The 15,478-nt window shown below is 42.7% G+C and overlaps 1 protein-coding gene across 1 annotated transcript in view; it reads left to right on the top strand.

Moving 5' to 3' along the window:
• Window positions 1-4,975: 4,975 nt before the first annotated feature.
• The window catches only part of LOC137049809 (protein phosphatase 1H-like), a 101,315-nt gene continuing 90,812 nt past the window's right edge, over window positions 4,976-15,478 (top strand). The window contains exon 1 of the mRNA XM_067428500.1: window positions 4,976-5,436. Within this exon, the coding sequence (XP_067284601.1) occupies window positions 5,198-5,436 (239 nt within the window). The 5' untranslated portion in view covers window positions 4,976-5,197. The remainder of the gene's footprint in view (window positions 5,437-15,478) is intronic.

The following is a 15,478-nucleotide window of genomic DNA, read 5'->3' as shown; positions in this document are numbered from 1 at the left end:
CATTTTCTTTCATTTTACATAAAATTGTTTACAAACTAGGCACAGACTGTTTTATCATTGTCCTGATGGAAGATTCAACCACGGCCTATTATAAGATTTCTAGCAGAGGCCAGCAGGTTGATTTATTTCTTTTTTTAATCTGTTGGTATTTGCTAGACTCCATGATACCATGTATCTGAACAAGATAATAATAATAATAGATTTTATTTATAATGCACTTTTCATTCCGAAGAATCTCAAAGTGCAACAAGGGGAGGGGGGAGGGGGGGGGGGGGGGGGGGGGGGGATAAAAAAAATGAATAACAAGTAAAAATATAGAATACTACAAACAATCAACCAACACAGAAAACAGAACAGAAACAGAGCTGATGGTGAACAGAAACAGAGCTGATGGTGGAAGTCTCTGTTAGCTCCGCAGCACACTGTGGTCCACTCCTCTCACAAGTTTTGGAGAGTTTTTTTCGAGTATGGGTCCGCTTGACGTTGACAGAGCGGAAGGTCCTTGTATGGGCCGTACGGGCTCTTCTCCTGGAAGGGAGCGCGCGACCAGAGGCGAGAGAGCAAATGCACGCCCATAAACACTGCTCTCAGCTGCAGGTCCGTGAACACTTCTGTCACGCCGCGCTCCACTTTATTCCTATGGGTGACATCAAACGACTTTAACGTGGCCGCATGGCATTCCGGGAAGGCAACGCTGCATTTGAACCCATTTGAACACAGAAATGTCGAGAAGCTTCACAACATCGGATCAACATGGATCTCCGCGGTCACTGCTGGCAGGCCTTCACGAAATCAACAGTTACCAAAGAAGTGTATTTTTGACGCAGCGGCCCCAACGATAAGGGTTCACGGTCCTGGTTTGGAAACAGACTGTGAGTAAAACTTATTCAAATGTCTATGTTGTTGGCTATCGTCGCGTAAGTAAACATCAGTAAACAACACGATCGTGTATAACGTTAGTTAATTTATCAATGGAGCATGCGATCTATGGTGTGTGTTTAAATACATTTGTTTAGCTGACCAATATAGGTGTTTGTTTATTGTAAAACCTCCCAAACATAAACCTAGCGTTCTCACAAAGCGTGCTTCGTCATTCAAATGTGCTAACGTTACTCCATTGTTGTTCTATGTATAACATTACACTAGTCTGACGTGCAAAACCGTTTTGCTTGCTACTTGCTACTGGCGTTTAAGCGTTTAGTCGCATACAATAGTCCATAAACCGAATCATGTCCTCATAAACTGCGAGTAAACACACCCAAATGTTGACAGGCCACTAAATACAGTACATACCACAGAGACGGACGTCCACCTGTAGCCCATTTCCTGCACACGCCTGTGCACGGTGGCTCTGGATGTTTCTACTCCAGACTCAGTCCACTGCTTCCGCAGGTCCCCCAAGGTCTGGAATTGGTCCTTCTCCACAATCTTCCTCAGGGACCGGTCACATCTTCTTGTTGTGCAGTGTTTTTTTTTGCCACACTTTTTCCTTCCCACAGACTTCCCACTGAGGTGTCTTGATACAGCACTCTGGGAACAGCCTATTCCTTCAGAAATTTCTTTCTGTGTCTTACCCTCTCGCTTGAGGGTGTCAGTGATGGCCTTCATCAGGTCAGCAGTCTTACCCATGATTGCTGTTTTGAGTAATGAACCAGGCTGGGAGTTTTTAAAAGCTTCAGGAATATTTTGCAGGTGCTTAGAGTTAATTAGTTGATTCAGATGATTATGTTAATAGCTTGATTAGAGAACCTTTTCATGATATGCTAATTTTTTGAGGAATTTGGGGATTTCATGAGCTGTACGCCAAAATCATCAGTATTAAAACAATAAAAGACCTGGAATATTTCAGTTGGTGTGCAATGAATCTAAAATAAATGAAAGTTTAATTTTTATCGTTACATTATGTAGAATAATGAACTTTATCACAATATGCAAATTTTTTGAGAAGGACCTGTATTAATGATCCCCAGCGATTGCGTCACATGTGGCGTGATGTTGAGAATCACTTATTTTTTCATGGTGTTTTTCATGCACGAGATTTACATATAAAGGAGGGGGGTGTTTGAGACTCACTGTATGTGATGTCCATACTGAACTCTTATTATTTCACTATGGAACTTGAAGCCAGCTTCAAGTCTCACAAGGAGTTCGTAGGCCACACTCTCTAAGAGTCTTTTCCTGACTCGTCGTACCATACAATTGTCCCAACAGTTATTATGGCCAAGGTGTTTTGGAGGAAAAATAAATATTTCATGTGTTCATGTGTATTTCTTTCTGAAGTCGTCTTTCCCAGGTGCACACAATCAGGTGCCAGGGAGGATCATGGGGAATGCAGTCTGTGACAATATCTATTTAAATGTTTTAAACCTTGTACACAAACTAGTGTACCAGCACCCAAGATACAAAATGTTATAGATGAATGCTAAAATTAAATTAAGTAATATAAATAAGGTAAATTGGTAATCAAAAATATGTCGAGAGGCAAAACTAATTTAATATGCAGAACTTTTAACTTTAATATACAAATTAAAACAAAAATACATTACGACTTCAGAAAACTATATTTTCTTAAAGCTCCTGTAATGCATTTTATACTCCAGTGATCATGAGCTACTTTCTCCATAATTTTTATTGTTGTTTATATTTGTTTAATTTTAAGCATGACAATCTAAAATAATATATATTGTATTATAATATACCATCGACCATCTGCCTATATGGTGTCCCAGCATCCCGCTAGTTTGGAGCTATTCTCCAACATCCCGCTAATTTCAGCCTCAGACATCACACCCACAGACCTTCTGCCGTCAGTCTGAAAGTCTAGCTAGACAAGCATTCCCCTGATCCTATGGTTTGGAGACTGTATGAATATTTGAATATATATGAATATATGCAGTTCTGTAAATGCCTTATTAGCCTATGATTAACTCACCCTCAAGTGTGTATATGACATTGTTCTTTCAGACGAATACAATCATCCAAGGTTTAGTGGCAGTGATTGTTTTACAATCTGTATTCTCTAATTTGCACTTAACTGTCGCACACGCTTTCACGAGGGACTGACGTTCCAGCGTATGATGTAAGATGCTCTGGTGAGAATATGCTAGAGAATATGGTTCTGGAGAGAACCAGGTTTTGTTTTGCTCTATCCTTCTATATCTTCGCTTCCGCATTCATCACCGGTATTTACACTACGTCTGTGTCCTACATCAGCAACAACGATGTCTCATCAGCAACAACGATGAGACTGCCTATAGGGAGGAGATCAAAGCACCTGGCCACATGGTGCACTGAAAATAACCTGCTCCTCAACACCACCAAAACGAAGGAGCTCATCGTGGACTTCAGGAAAGACTCAAGAGGCACACACGACACCATCCACATCAACGGAACGGCTGTTGAGCATGTCTCCAGTTTCAAGTTCCTGGGGATCCACATCTCGGTGGACATGTCCTGGACAACCAACACCTTCAGCCTGGTCAAGAAGGCTCACCAGCGCCTCTTCTTCCTGAGGACACTGAGGAAGAACCAGCTCTCCTCGACTATCCTGGTGAACTTCTATCGCTGCACAATAGAAAGCATCCTGACCAACTGTGTTACAGTATGTATGGGAGCTCCTCTATTGCAGAGCGCAAGGCACTGCAACGGGTGGTGAAAACTGCCCAGCGCATCACAGGGACTCCACTACCTGCCATCGAGCACATCCAGAGGAAACGCTGTCTGCATCGAGCTTGCAGCATCCTTAAAGACTCCTCTCACCCAGCCTACAGACTGTTTACTCTCCTGCCCTCCGGCAGACGTTTCAGGTCCCTCCGGACCAGGACCAGCAGACTAAAGAACAGTTTTTTTCCAAAAGCTGTCTCTTTGCTGAACTCTAACCCTCGTTGACCCAACTCCCCTCATACATGGCTAACTCTCCTCTCCCCCCTCACATCTGCCTTTAGTTCGTTTGCACTACTGGAATGCTCATTTGCACTACAGACTGTTTAATACAGCAACATCTGTTTACTTAAGCATCTTGCACTACTCCACCTTAACTTGAATATGCTCATTTGCACTATATCATACTTTGCTACACTGCTCATCTTAATCTAATTTATTGTACACATTGATTCTATGATCATATTCATAGTACATATTCACCTGTATAATCTGTTTATAGTAATAGTTATCTGTATATTATATTTATATAGTACATATTAACCTGTATATTCTGTTTATAGCAATAATCATCTCTATTTATATCAGTACATAACCATGTCCTGCACTTATTCAACCACTGTTAATACTGCACTTTCTACTATTGCACTTCTGGTTAGACTCAAACTGCATTTCGTTGCCTTGTACCTGTACTTGTGTAATGACAATAAAGTTGAATCTAATCTAATCTATCTAATCTACATCATATGCTGGAACAGGTGAATGAGAGTATGACAGTTACCGGAAGTTAGAGATTACAGTTTGTAAAGTTTTAAATAGGGATATTTTTCCTACACAAATGCATCCACTGAACTTTGAAGTAGATGGGCTACAGAAGCAAACACACTCCTCTCAGTCCTATCAGCTAAAAACAATTCCCTCAAACTCACCAAAATCGGACAATAGAAGATTAGAAAAACATTGCCTGATCTGATAAATCTTGATTTTTGCTGTAGCCTAACATTCAGATGGTTAGGTCAGAACTGGGTGTAAACAACATGAAAGCATGAAATGGATCCATCCTGCCTTCTTTGGACAGTTCAAACTGGTGGTGGTGGAATGGTGATATTTTCTTGGCACACTTTGGATATCATTGATTTAATCACCATATATATATATATATATATATATATATATATATAGAGAGAGAGAGAGAGAGAGAGAGAGAGAGAGAGAGAGAGAGAGAGAGAGAGAGAGAGCAAACACACACACACACACACACACACACACACACACACACCTTAGCAGTTGAAAAAAACCCATCATTATCAGTTCCTGCGCAGGTCCCACGCAAGCTGTCATCGTATAAGCCGCTCAGAAAACAGCTCCATGGGATCACATGACCTCTAATCGTTGAACTGTTTCCGCTTTGGTTCAGACACTGACTGGAGAATTTTGTGAAGGGAACACGATTCATTCAACGTGTCGGGCTGTGGATCGTGCTGGCGGGAAACCATCAGGCAGAAGGAGACGCACGAACATACTGCGCTCCGCAGACATGCTCACGCGCGTCAAATCCGCAGTGGCCAGCTTCATGGGTGGAATCATGGCCGTATCGTCTATTAATAATAGTGAACGTTCGGGTGGCATGGACCAGCCGCTCAAATACCCCTACATGAGACCGAAGTTTCTAGGATTGTCGCCGGATGAGATCGAGTGCTCGGCAGATCACATCGCTAGACCTATTCTGATCCTGAAAGAGACGCACAGGTTGCCGTGGGCGACGGGATACGCCGAGTAAGAGCAACTCGTGCATGCCTTACAAAATAACACTATGAAATGAACGGTAATGCATCAGTGTATGGTTAACGTGCAGTGATATATAAGGCCTACTACTAATAATAATAATAATAGCGTAGACGTGCAACATTTTGTCGTAAAAGTGCATTCATTGAACAAACATTTGCTCTCTGCAGTTTTAGGTATGTCAAATATAGGAATGCTTGTGGAATTTAGGATGAGGAAGATTTCCCCCTTAAGAACACTGTAGGTTTACTTTTCAATTGCAACATATTTAGATATAAGTTAAGCATGTGCATGATGATGATGCATCAGTCAATGTGCTATTTATAAGAAATAAATACCTCATTTGCTAATTTAGTTGTTATAGCACAAAATGTCAATGTTAAAAGAAGGGTAAGATGGACCCTACTAAGTTGTAGGGGGTAAGTTAACACCAAGAAGCTCTTGACTGCATTAAATTAGATAAATTAACCCTCTAACCTTTTTGACTGTCTAAATTACTTAGACTTACTTGCATAATAGAAAGCATGCAAACCGATTGCCTTAAAAAACAAGTAAAGTGAAATAGGAATATGTTGTAGTATGTTGTGCTAACAAATGCTTAGTATAGTTTACTTACACAATAGTTATCTGTAGAGAGTACTTGATCTTTTGCTTTAGATTTACTCTTGACTAGCTACCATTGTTGTTACCATTGTTGTGTTTTGCATGCTGATGTTGAAGTTTGTGTGACTCAAGCATGGTCAAGTGCAAAATATAAATATACCCACTAAAATTGTGAACGATCATTATACAACATAAAGGGAAATATTATATAGATTCATTTTAAAAGGTGACCTTATTTTCTGACTAAATCATTAACTATAGTTAATTGTCCAGTCAGAATCTAGGTCAAGATTAAGAATCTAGATTACTTATTTTCCTTTTAAACCAAATAACGTACTCGGTTACTCACATAACCTCGGTTCTCTGAGAGAGGGAATGAGTATTGCGTATGGGAAAAAGCTCCTTTTCTTGAGAATATGAAGCGAGCTACCCGCTAATTGGCTGTGCTGCGGCAACTGCAGGAACCTATCGTGAGGCGGCTGAGAGAGCGAGCCAATAAGGGTCGCTGAAAAAGCCCTCCGGAAGAGATCGCCTGAATTAGCATATTGAGGCTATAAAAGACCTCGTGTTCAGCCATAGGATCGTGTTCAGCCATAGGATTTCAGGTTAAGAATCGACTGATGCGATATCCTGAGAAGCACAAGCATGTTACGCGCGTTACGCAATACTCGTTCCTTCTCTCAGGGAACCGAGGTTACGTGAGTAACCGAGTACGATCCCTTTCGAGAGGTCTCTCGTATTGCGTATGGGAACCCCTTTCAAAATGCCGTGCGTGCTTACCTGCCCCAAACTGAGGTCTGAGGAAAAAACCTGTAGCACATAGGATGGGTAACAGTGAGCCCCAAGGAAGCAGGTGAAAGTGGGCCTCGTATGAGGGCATACAACATATAGGGCGGATAGAATCGGGCCATGTGAATTATAAAACTATGACTGGCTTTATAGTATGCAGTATAAAAACACATGCTTGTGAACACAGGTTTATAAGTGTCAAGTGGGATAAGTCCCCAGTAATTGTCCTGAGACCTGCGCGTGATGTGCTACTATTGCAGCAAAATACATCTTGAAGCATGAGCGGGAACGACCCGCGTCCATTAGCTCCTGCAGGAAGGCGAGTACTTCTGCCACCTCACACGAGTGTGGATCAAGGTTTCATGCTGTGCACCAGTTAACGAATATGACCACTTCAGTGCATATTGCCGTCTGGTTGCGGGAGCTCTAGCTTCAGAAATAGTATACAAAAACTCTCTCAGAAAGATTCACTGGTATCCGTTAGTGGGCCATACATGAAGGGCCCATAGATTGGGACGGGATGCCAGATTTTCCCTTTTGCCAGCGTGAGGAGATCTCTCCTCCGTGTAATCGACCATGGGGCTGAGTCTAACATCTGAGTCAGCTCAGGGAACCATATTCTGTTTTTTTTCCACGTCAGGGCTATTAATAGCACTGTGGATTTGGTTTGGACTTGATCTTTCTGATGGCCTGTGGCAACATCGCGATCGGAGGAAAAGCATATAGCGGGTGTCTGGGCCAGGAGTGGGCCAGCGCATCCCTGCGTTTGGAGAAAAATATTGGGCAGTGAGCGTTGTCTTCTGAGGTGAAAAGATCTACTTTCACGTTCCTGAAGGTGCTCCGAATCAACTGAATTGTTTGTGGGTGGAGGGACCATTCCCCTGGGGGAATGCCGCCTCTGGATAACATATCCAGACCTAGATTCATTCCAGATACCTGGCACGTGATCCGCTCTCAGGTAGCTCAGATTGTGCTCTGCCCATAAAAGGAGGTGTTTCGTAACTGTACCCATCATTACGCCTGCCTGGTATCAGGTAGTCACTTTCAAAGGAGCCAGAGCTTTAACACAGCTATGATTCACTTTGATGCGAAAGTGGCCTAGCCACCATGCATGAGCCGGAAAGCGGGAGTTCAGCCAGCATTGAAAGGGACATATGTGCAACAGACTTAGTTTGAGTACTGCCAATGCTAAGGCCATAAGACCTAGCATCCTCTGAAAACATTTGAGGAATGCAGCACCAGGTTTGAATGACTTCGCCATGCTCTGAACAGAGAGGGCGTGTTGTGACATAAGCCGCGCTCATGTGAATTGAGTGTATGACTGTCCCCAGGAAGAAATACTCTGGGTGGGATACATCAAGCTCTTGGCGGTATTGGTCCTGAGATCCAAACATTCTAGATGGTCAAGTGCAAGATATTGTTACAAATATAGAGGGTTTATATAAACTGGGTTGATATAAACTAAAATTGTGAACGATCATTATACAACATAAAGGGAAATATTATATAGATTCATTTTATATATCACAGCCAGGACCTGTGGGTTATCAACTGTGTCTCTGACTGGGCTGAAACAAGCCAGTCGTTGAGGTAGTTGAGAACACGCATCCCTCTTAGCCTTAGCGGGACTATGCACTTTGCTAAAGTGTGAGGTGTCAGGGATAACCCGAATGGCAGGACTGTGTACTGATAAGCCTGACCCTCGAAGGCGAATCTCAAGAATGGCCTGTAACGGGGGGGCTATCTGAATGTGAAAGTAGGCATCTTTCAGATTGATTGTGAAAAACCAATCTGCCAGGCGAATGTGCGCGAGGATTTGTTTCACTGTCAGCATCTTGAACGAGCTATACATAAGCATTTTGTTCAGATTTCTGAGATCCAGGATGGGTCAGAGACCACCATCCTTTTTCGGGACGAGGAAGTAGCGACTGTAAAAGCCTGACTCATTCAGTGTTGGGTGTACGGTTTCCACCGCTCCCTTTTGTAACAGTTTCGATACCTCTGAGCAAAGCACGTGACTTAAGTTGCTTCTCACTAAGGTCTCGACCGCGCGCAAAAGCGTGGGGGTGTGTGAGCGAACTGTAGTGAGAAACCTCGTTTTATAATGTTCAACAACCAATTTTATATTTCCGGAATGGCCTTACAGGCCTGGGCTTGTGAAGCCAGGGGTTGAATTAGAATCGGGGGCGGGCCGTTTAGTAATGGGGACCCGGTTGCTTGTGCTTGTAACACTGTGGATAATGTTTGTTTGGCGGCGTGCACTGTGTAGTGGGCGCGCGTATTACATTTGTGGTACGGGACAGCGATGTGCACTGTGTGGGAAGTATTTGAGTGTAGGGGTGCATACTGTGGGTTGGGCACACTGCCTACAGAGAAAAAAGCTTTTCGATTTATTTGAGTCGCAATGAAAACAGTGTTTGTGTGCAGGAGAGCGCATTTGACATTGGACTCGTTGGCTGCGGAAACAAAGTCACCAGTCACCTGATTGCAGACCAAGAGTGGTGGGGATCCGACAGAGGCGGGACCTGACCACCTTCTGTTTATGTTTGGCAGCATGCACTGTGCAGTGGGCATACACCTCACACTCGTGGCACGGGTGCGCCATGTAAAAAGTGCTTGGGTGCAGGGGTGCAGACTGTAAAGTGGGCACCTTACCTACATAGAAAAGCTCCTTTGTTATTATTATTGTAAATAAGACGTAGTGGTACGCATTGTGTAGTGGGTGCAAACTTACATTTAGAGTGCTCACGGCGCAAGCTGGTGAGCGAGTAAAGTGGGGCTAACCCAATTACTATGTTCAAAATCCGTTATGATATACTGGGGATGGCCTCCATGGTCTCAGCTTAGAGACGGGCCCCTTGTAATAGGGGCCTGGTCACCGAGAGACACAGTGGGGAAAGCACTTATGTGTAGCGGTGCGCACTTTGTAGTGGGCGCACGCTCTACATTCAGAGCACTCTAGGCAGCTTATGTTAGCCTGGCTCTGCCCTCCTACGTACTTCCACTCAATTTTCATTTTCCTTCAGTACTACGTCTGGGACTGCTGTATATTCTTAGGTTTTCTCCGAACACATTTTTACCGGTCCAATCAGCGAACAGAGGGAGTGGCTGAGAACGATGACGTTGATGTCGAGCGCTAGTTTGAGATGTAGTTCAGTAATGGCGGCAGAGAAAGATGCAAACTAAACCATTCATTGCATTGTGGCACCGCTGCCGAATATCCAGAAGTTAAAGCCCCGAGCAATAACAGTCTTTGCTGGGGTTTGTTGGTGGCCATGATGTTGTGGCCCTCCAACAGGGTAAATTCGGGAAAAGTTTGATTTTCCAGATCACTTCGTTAGTGATGAAGGAGGTGGCTGAAGCTATTCGGACGGTAACTGTTTCTCGTGGGGTCGGAAGGTATTGCCATCATTTAAGTTACAGGGACTGGTCAGTTATTTTATTGCCGTCCGTCTCTCACCACCCGCGTAAAAATCCCCGTCCGAGTTACCTAACTTACTGCTTTTGAAAAACGCAAGGTCTTGTTGATGTAATAGTTGTCCGAAATCACATCTCTGAGTTTTCAACAATATATCACTTCAAAATTCACTGTTTGTAATCATTTTTGACCACTGCAGAACACCATACGGTTGCTTTGCTGTTATGGATGCATTTCTAGACTTGTATTTCCTTAAAATGCTGGCAAGTAGTTAGAAGAGCAATATATTTCACCACCGCTCAAACAAATTAAAATAAAAGCACTTAAACATTTGAATTGGTCCGTTATTTATAGCAGCATTTATTATCATACCAAGCATATGACATTTTATTTACAGCATTCAATGATGTTACGGACCACGTGAGCGCCGCGTTCCCGATCATAATACTCTCCTCTCCACGTGGCGTGAATAAATCACAATCCGAATGCACGAGTTTTAGGTTTTATCCTATAGTTTTATTACTGAGGTGGCATACACATGTGCACTTTTATTTTGTCGGATTTCCATGAGTGAAACAGGCGAAGGGCGCATGACATACGTCACGACCAAACATTAGCGATTGGTTATGGCAGATCCAGAGTGGCTCAGGGCAGATCCAATAGATTTAAACCTCAACAGCGTGCCCGCCTTCGCGGAAATAAACCCTTGTCAATGGAGAGTGGCCAGACTCTATGTACAAATGAAATGTATGAGAGTCTGGTTAAACCAGGCTAAGCTTATGTGCAGGGTTGTTGTAAAACAGCATTGGTGTACAGACAAGCGTTTTTGTCAGGCTAGTTGACTGCAATGTTTACATCCCCAGCCGCCTGAACCAAGGGAACTGGGAGAATGTAAAGAAATGCATGGTAGTAATCCGGCCGCGACGGGACGAGTGATTTGAGGCACTGAATTAACAGTGCTAATATGCAGGGGTGCACACTGTGTAGTGGACATAATGCCTACAGTCATAACAGAGGAAAAAACTCTTAATTGTTTATTATTAATAATACAGCATTTTGTATTCAGGCGTGCATGCTTCCTCTCCAGCTGCCACAATAGAGGAGACTGGGAGAAGTGATAGAGATTGAAAAAAGGTGCAGGGCTTGGCCTAGAGGAAGCGCTGGTCCTCCTGGATAAACAGGAAAGGTGATGACGAGGCCTGCAGGAAAATGGCCGGCGTGTGCTCGCGAGTACGCTCCAGCGTCCTCTGTTGGCGGTGCTAGACAGAGCAACGGGAGTGAGAGAAGCGCGAGAACGAGGCATAAGAACAGTGCTTGTCTGTTTATAAATGTGCGTTGCAGCGGCGAACGCAAAACACCTAGATACACAGAATAATAAAGGATATAACACCAGAAGGCGAAGTCCAGGGCTGCAGAGAAGTTCCGCTGAATGCGTTTCAACGGCACTTCAAAATTCCGAAGATCAGCGAAGGGTAAGTTCGCTGAAGGAGATTAAATCTGAAATCCTATGGCTGAACACTGTCTTTTATAGCCTCAATATGCTTATTTAAGGCCCTATAAAATCCGTTTTATTTTTTCCCAAATTCCGTTTTATTTTTTCCCAAATTCCGTTTTTTCCGTTTTAATTTTTGCAAATTCCGTTTTTTCCGTTTTAATTTTTGCAGATTCCTTTTTTTCCGTTAAAATGTTTGGCAATTCAGTTTTTTTTACCCTTTACTGTTATTTTGGTGAAAAAAAGAGTGTGTTTTAATGTTAATATAATAGAACATAAAACAAAAAATAGCAATGAGCTTAAATTTATTGAGGTAACAAACATCACATTTACTTTTTAGGACAAATACTGCATGATGCAACATAACACTGCACTTCAAGTACTTCAAGTATTAATGGTTATTAGCTTTAAACTTCCTAGTAAAATACATTATAGTAGTTTATATAAGTTAAAATTAAAGTGCTCCATTAGGTTTTTCTTTCAAATTAAAAAATTAAAAAAGAACTAAAAAAAATCATAAGAATCATCTTTTACATACAGTACTATTAAGTAAAACATTTAAAGCTGAAAATAAACATGAAAAAATAACACATTTCACCATGAAATCATGTAGTGAAATGTTCTGTGTGTTTAACAATCACCATTATGATATCCAGAGCTGTGAAAAATAAAGATACACGAAAACACAACACTGCCAGAAGTTTTTTCCCCCATCTTCAAAGGCCCCTTTAAATGATTAAAAATAGATGCTTATCTTAACTTTAAGGTTACTTTTATCATGTAAACTACCCATATACAGCATGTAATATGTGTTTGGAACAGAGGGGAAAACGGTCGCATTTGCAGCAGATATGCATTGCTGTCTAATGTGCCCATTATAAATCAAAGCACGAGATGATAGGGGTCGAGAAGAACACCGGAAAATCTGACAGAATGTCAGAGTTTCTTAACTTTTTCGCTGCCGAAAGCAGAGCCGTGGAGACCAACTTCACCATACTTTCATTGTTTTGATGGGCGAGCTGAAATGACGGGAGGGGTTGTGTCCCGAAGATTTGCTTCCCCCGGTGTGCACTTTCCTCAGACATACGTTCTCCACCCACACGACACAGAATTTCATTACAAATATGTAAAATTCCGGGGAAATCTGCGTTAACACCAGATTCCGCGTTTATATGCAGATTCCGCGTTAATATGCCAATTCCGTGATTCCGTCCGCGATTCCGTGATCACGGAAATTATAGGGCCCTACTAATTCAGGCGACCTCTTCCGGCTGGCTCTTTCAACGACCCTTATTGGATCGATCTCTCAGTCGCCTCGCCATAGGTTCCTGCAGTTGCCGCAGCACAGCCAATCAGTGCGTAGCTCGCTCTGTTGCATCTGCTGTGCAGCCGCACTGCGTTTTAAATAGATACTTTATAGAATAAAGTTTTTGCTTCATATTCTTTAGAAAAGGAGCTTTTTCCCATACGCAATATGAGAGACCTCTCGAAAGGGAACTGGGATTTCTCAATAATATCTGTCTGCAGAGCCGCAGTTTCACCACAGCCGCGGTTTTGCCCGCTCATGCGCAGTTTCACTACAGCAGGTTTGCCCCGTGCATGCGCAGTTTCACTATAGCGGTTTCACGCTGATACATTTGCTTTTAACATCTTAATTCTGTCTAAAAAACTATCTATTGATTATTGTTATTCATGCTGTTATTTTTTTGCTTCGGCTGTTGCCCGGAGGCCTTCAGGCTCCTTTACTGATATAAAACAGTGCTGTCATGAACACTTAAATATTTTACATTTTTTTCTCCCAAAAACGAACATTGCAGCATGAAGCATGTCACCATTGTTGAGAATCATATGTTGAATCTTGATGTCTGTCTAAAATCAGACATCAAAAGTGTGTATGTATATACATATACATACACACACACATACACACTTATTACTTCCCTTCCTTTGAAATCAGATAACTGTGATTTCGTGTTGCATTGCTGCATCAATAGCAATGAGGTGAAGAGGTGAAGCATTGATTGACTGATAGACAACTACTCTGTAAATGTTTGTAACTTTTCTTTTCTCATTTGATTGTTTGTTCATTTGTTGTTGGATAAGTGTGTCTGTGTAGTGCAGTGGTGTGTATTAATAGTTTTGGTGTATTCTCGCGGTGTGTGTGGGAGTTTGCATTTGTTTGGTCATTGCCACGTTGTGAGTGAGCGTTTGTTGGGGGCGTGGCCAGCGAGGTATTAAAAGCCTCATGTTTTTGTAGCATTTGGCTAGAGGTGAAGCATTGATTGACTGATAGACAACTACTCTGTAAGTGTTTGTAACTTTTCTCATTTGATTGTTTGTTCATTTGTTGTTGGATAAATGTGTCTGTGTAGTGCAGTGGTGTGTATTATTAGTTTTGGTGTATTCTCGCGGTGTGTGTGGGAGTTAGCATTTGTTTGGTCATTGCCACGCTGTGAGTGAGCGTTTGTTGGGGGCGTGGCCAGCGAGGTATTAAAAGCCTCATGTGTTTGTAGCATTTGGCTTGAGGTGAAGCATTGATTGACTGATAGACAACTACTCTGTAGTGTTTGTAACTTTTCTCATTTGATTGAGCGTTTGTTGGGGGCGTTCCCAGCTGCTTTCAGTAACGATACTCAGGTGAGTATAAATAGCGTGATAGTCCGCGGCAGCGGAAGCGGCAGCGGCAGCGTGAAGCCCTCCTTGTGTGAAGACCGACGAGTGTAAAGACTTCAACTATTCCCTGTGCAAGACCGACGAGTGTAAAGACTTCAACTCTTCCCTGTGCAAGACCGACGAGTGTAAAGTCTTCCACTCTTCCCTGTGCAAGACCGACGAGTGTAAAGACTTCAACTCTTCCCTGTGCAACTCCTCCCGAGCAAGGACCCCGGCAAAGCACTTGAGTATCATCTTCCTTTTCATTATTTGTGTTCGGTTCTTTTCTAATTCCTATCTGGCCTTTTCTCTGATCTGTATTCACCATGTGCGTTCAGATCTCAACTATTACTACTAGCACTCGTAAATCACGCTCCGTACGCAAGAGACGTCGCAATCCTAATAATTTGCGCTATATCCTAACATCCTCTGCTACTTTTCTCTCTATTCCAATTGGTCTGTAAACAAAGAAGACTTTATTTCATCTATTGGGACTCATTCTCAGCTCAGCCTCATGGCCCTAACTGAGACCTGGATCAAACCAGAGGACACTGCCACTCCTGCAGCTCTCTCAACCAATTTAACTTTTTTCACACACTCGGCCTATTGGGAGGGGTGGGGGTACTGGTTTGCTTATCTCAAATGATTGGAAATTTGATCCCTTACCATCTCTACCGGCCAGTTAATTTGAATCGCACTCAATCACTATTACTCACCCTGTTAAAATCCATGTGGTAATGGTCTATCGTCCTCCAGGTCACCTCGGTAACTTTGTGGAGGAGTTGGATGTGTTACTTTCTAGCTTCCCTGAGGATGGCACTCCACTGATTCTGCTTGGTGACTTCAACATCCATCTTGATAAACACCTAGCCACAGACTTCAGCACTCTACTGACTTCATTTGACCTTAAGTTAGTATCTACTACGGCTACTCACAGATCAGGTAACCAATTAGACCTTGTCTACACACGCAACTGTTCCACGGACAACACTTTAGTGACTCCATTACACACCTCAGACCACTTTCTCATCACTCTTAACCTCATACTGACTCCTGATACAACACGTTCTCCTACACAG

Source organism: Pseudorasbora parva, chromosome 20, assembly GCF_024679245.1.
Source record: "Pseudorasbora parva isolate DD20220531a chromosome 20, ASM2467924v1, whole genome shotgun sequence".
In the NCBI taxonomy this organism is placed as follows: Eukaryota; Metazoa; Chordata; class Actinopteri; order Cypriniformes; family Gobionidae; genus Pseudorasbora; species Pseudorasbora parva.
Note: the sequence above shows the minus strand (reverse complement) of the source record. Positions and strands in the feature narration are given on the sequence as shown.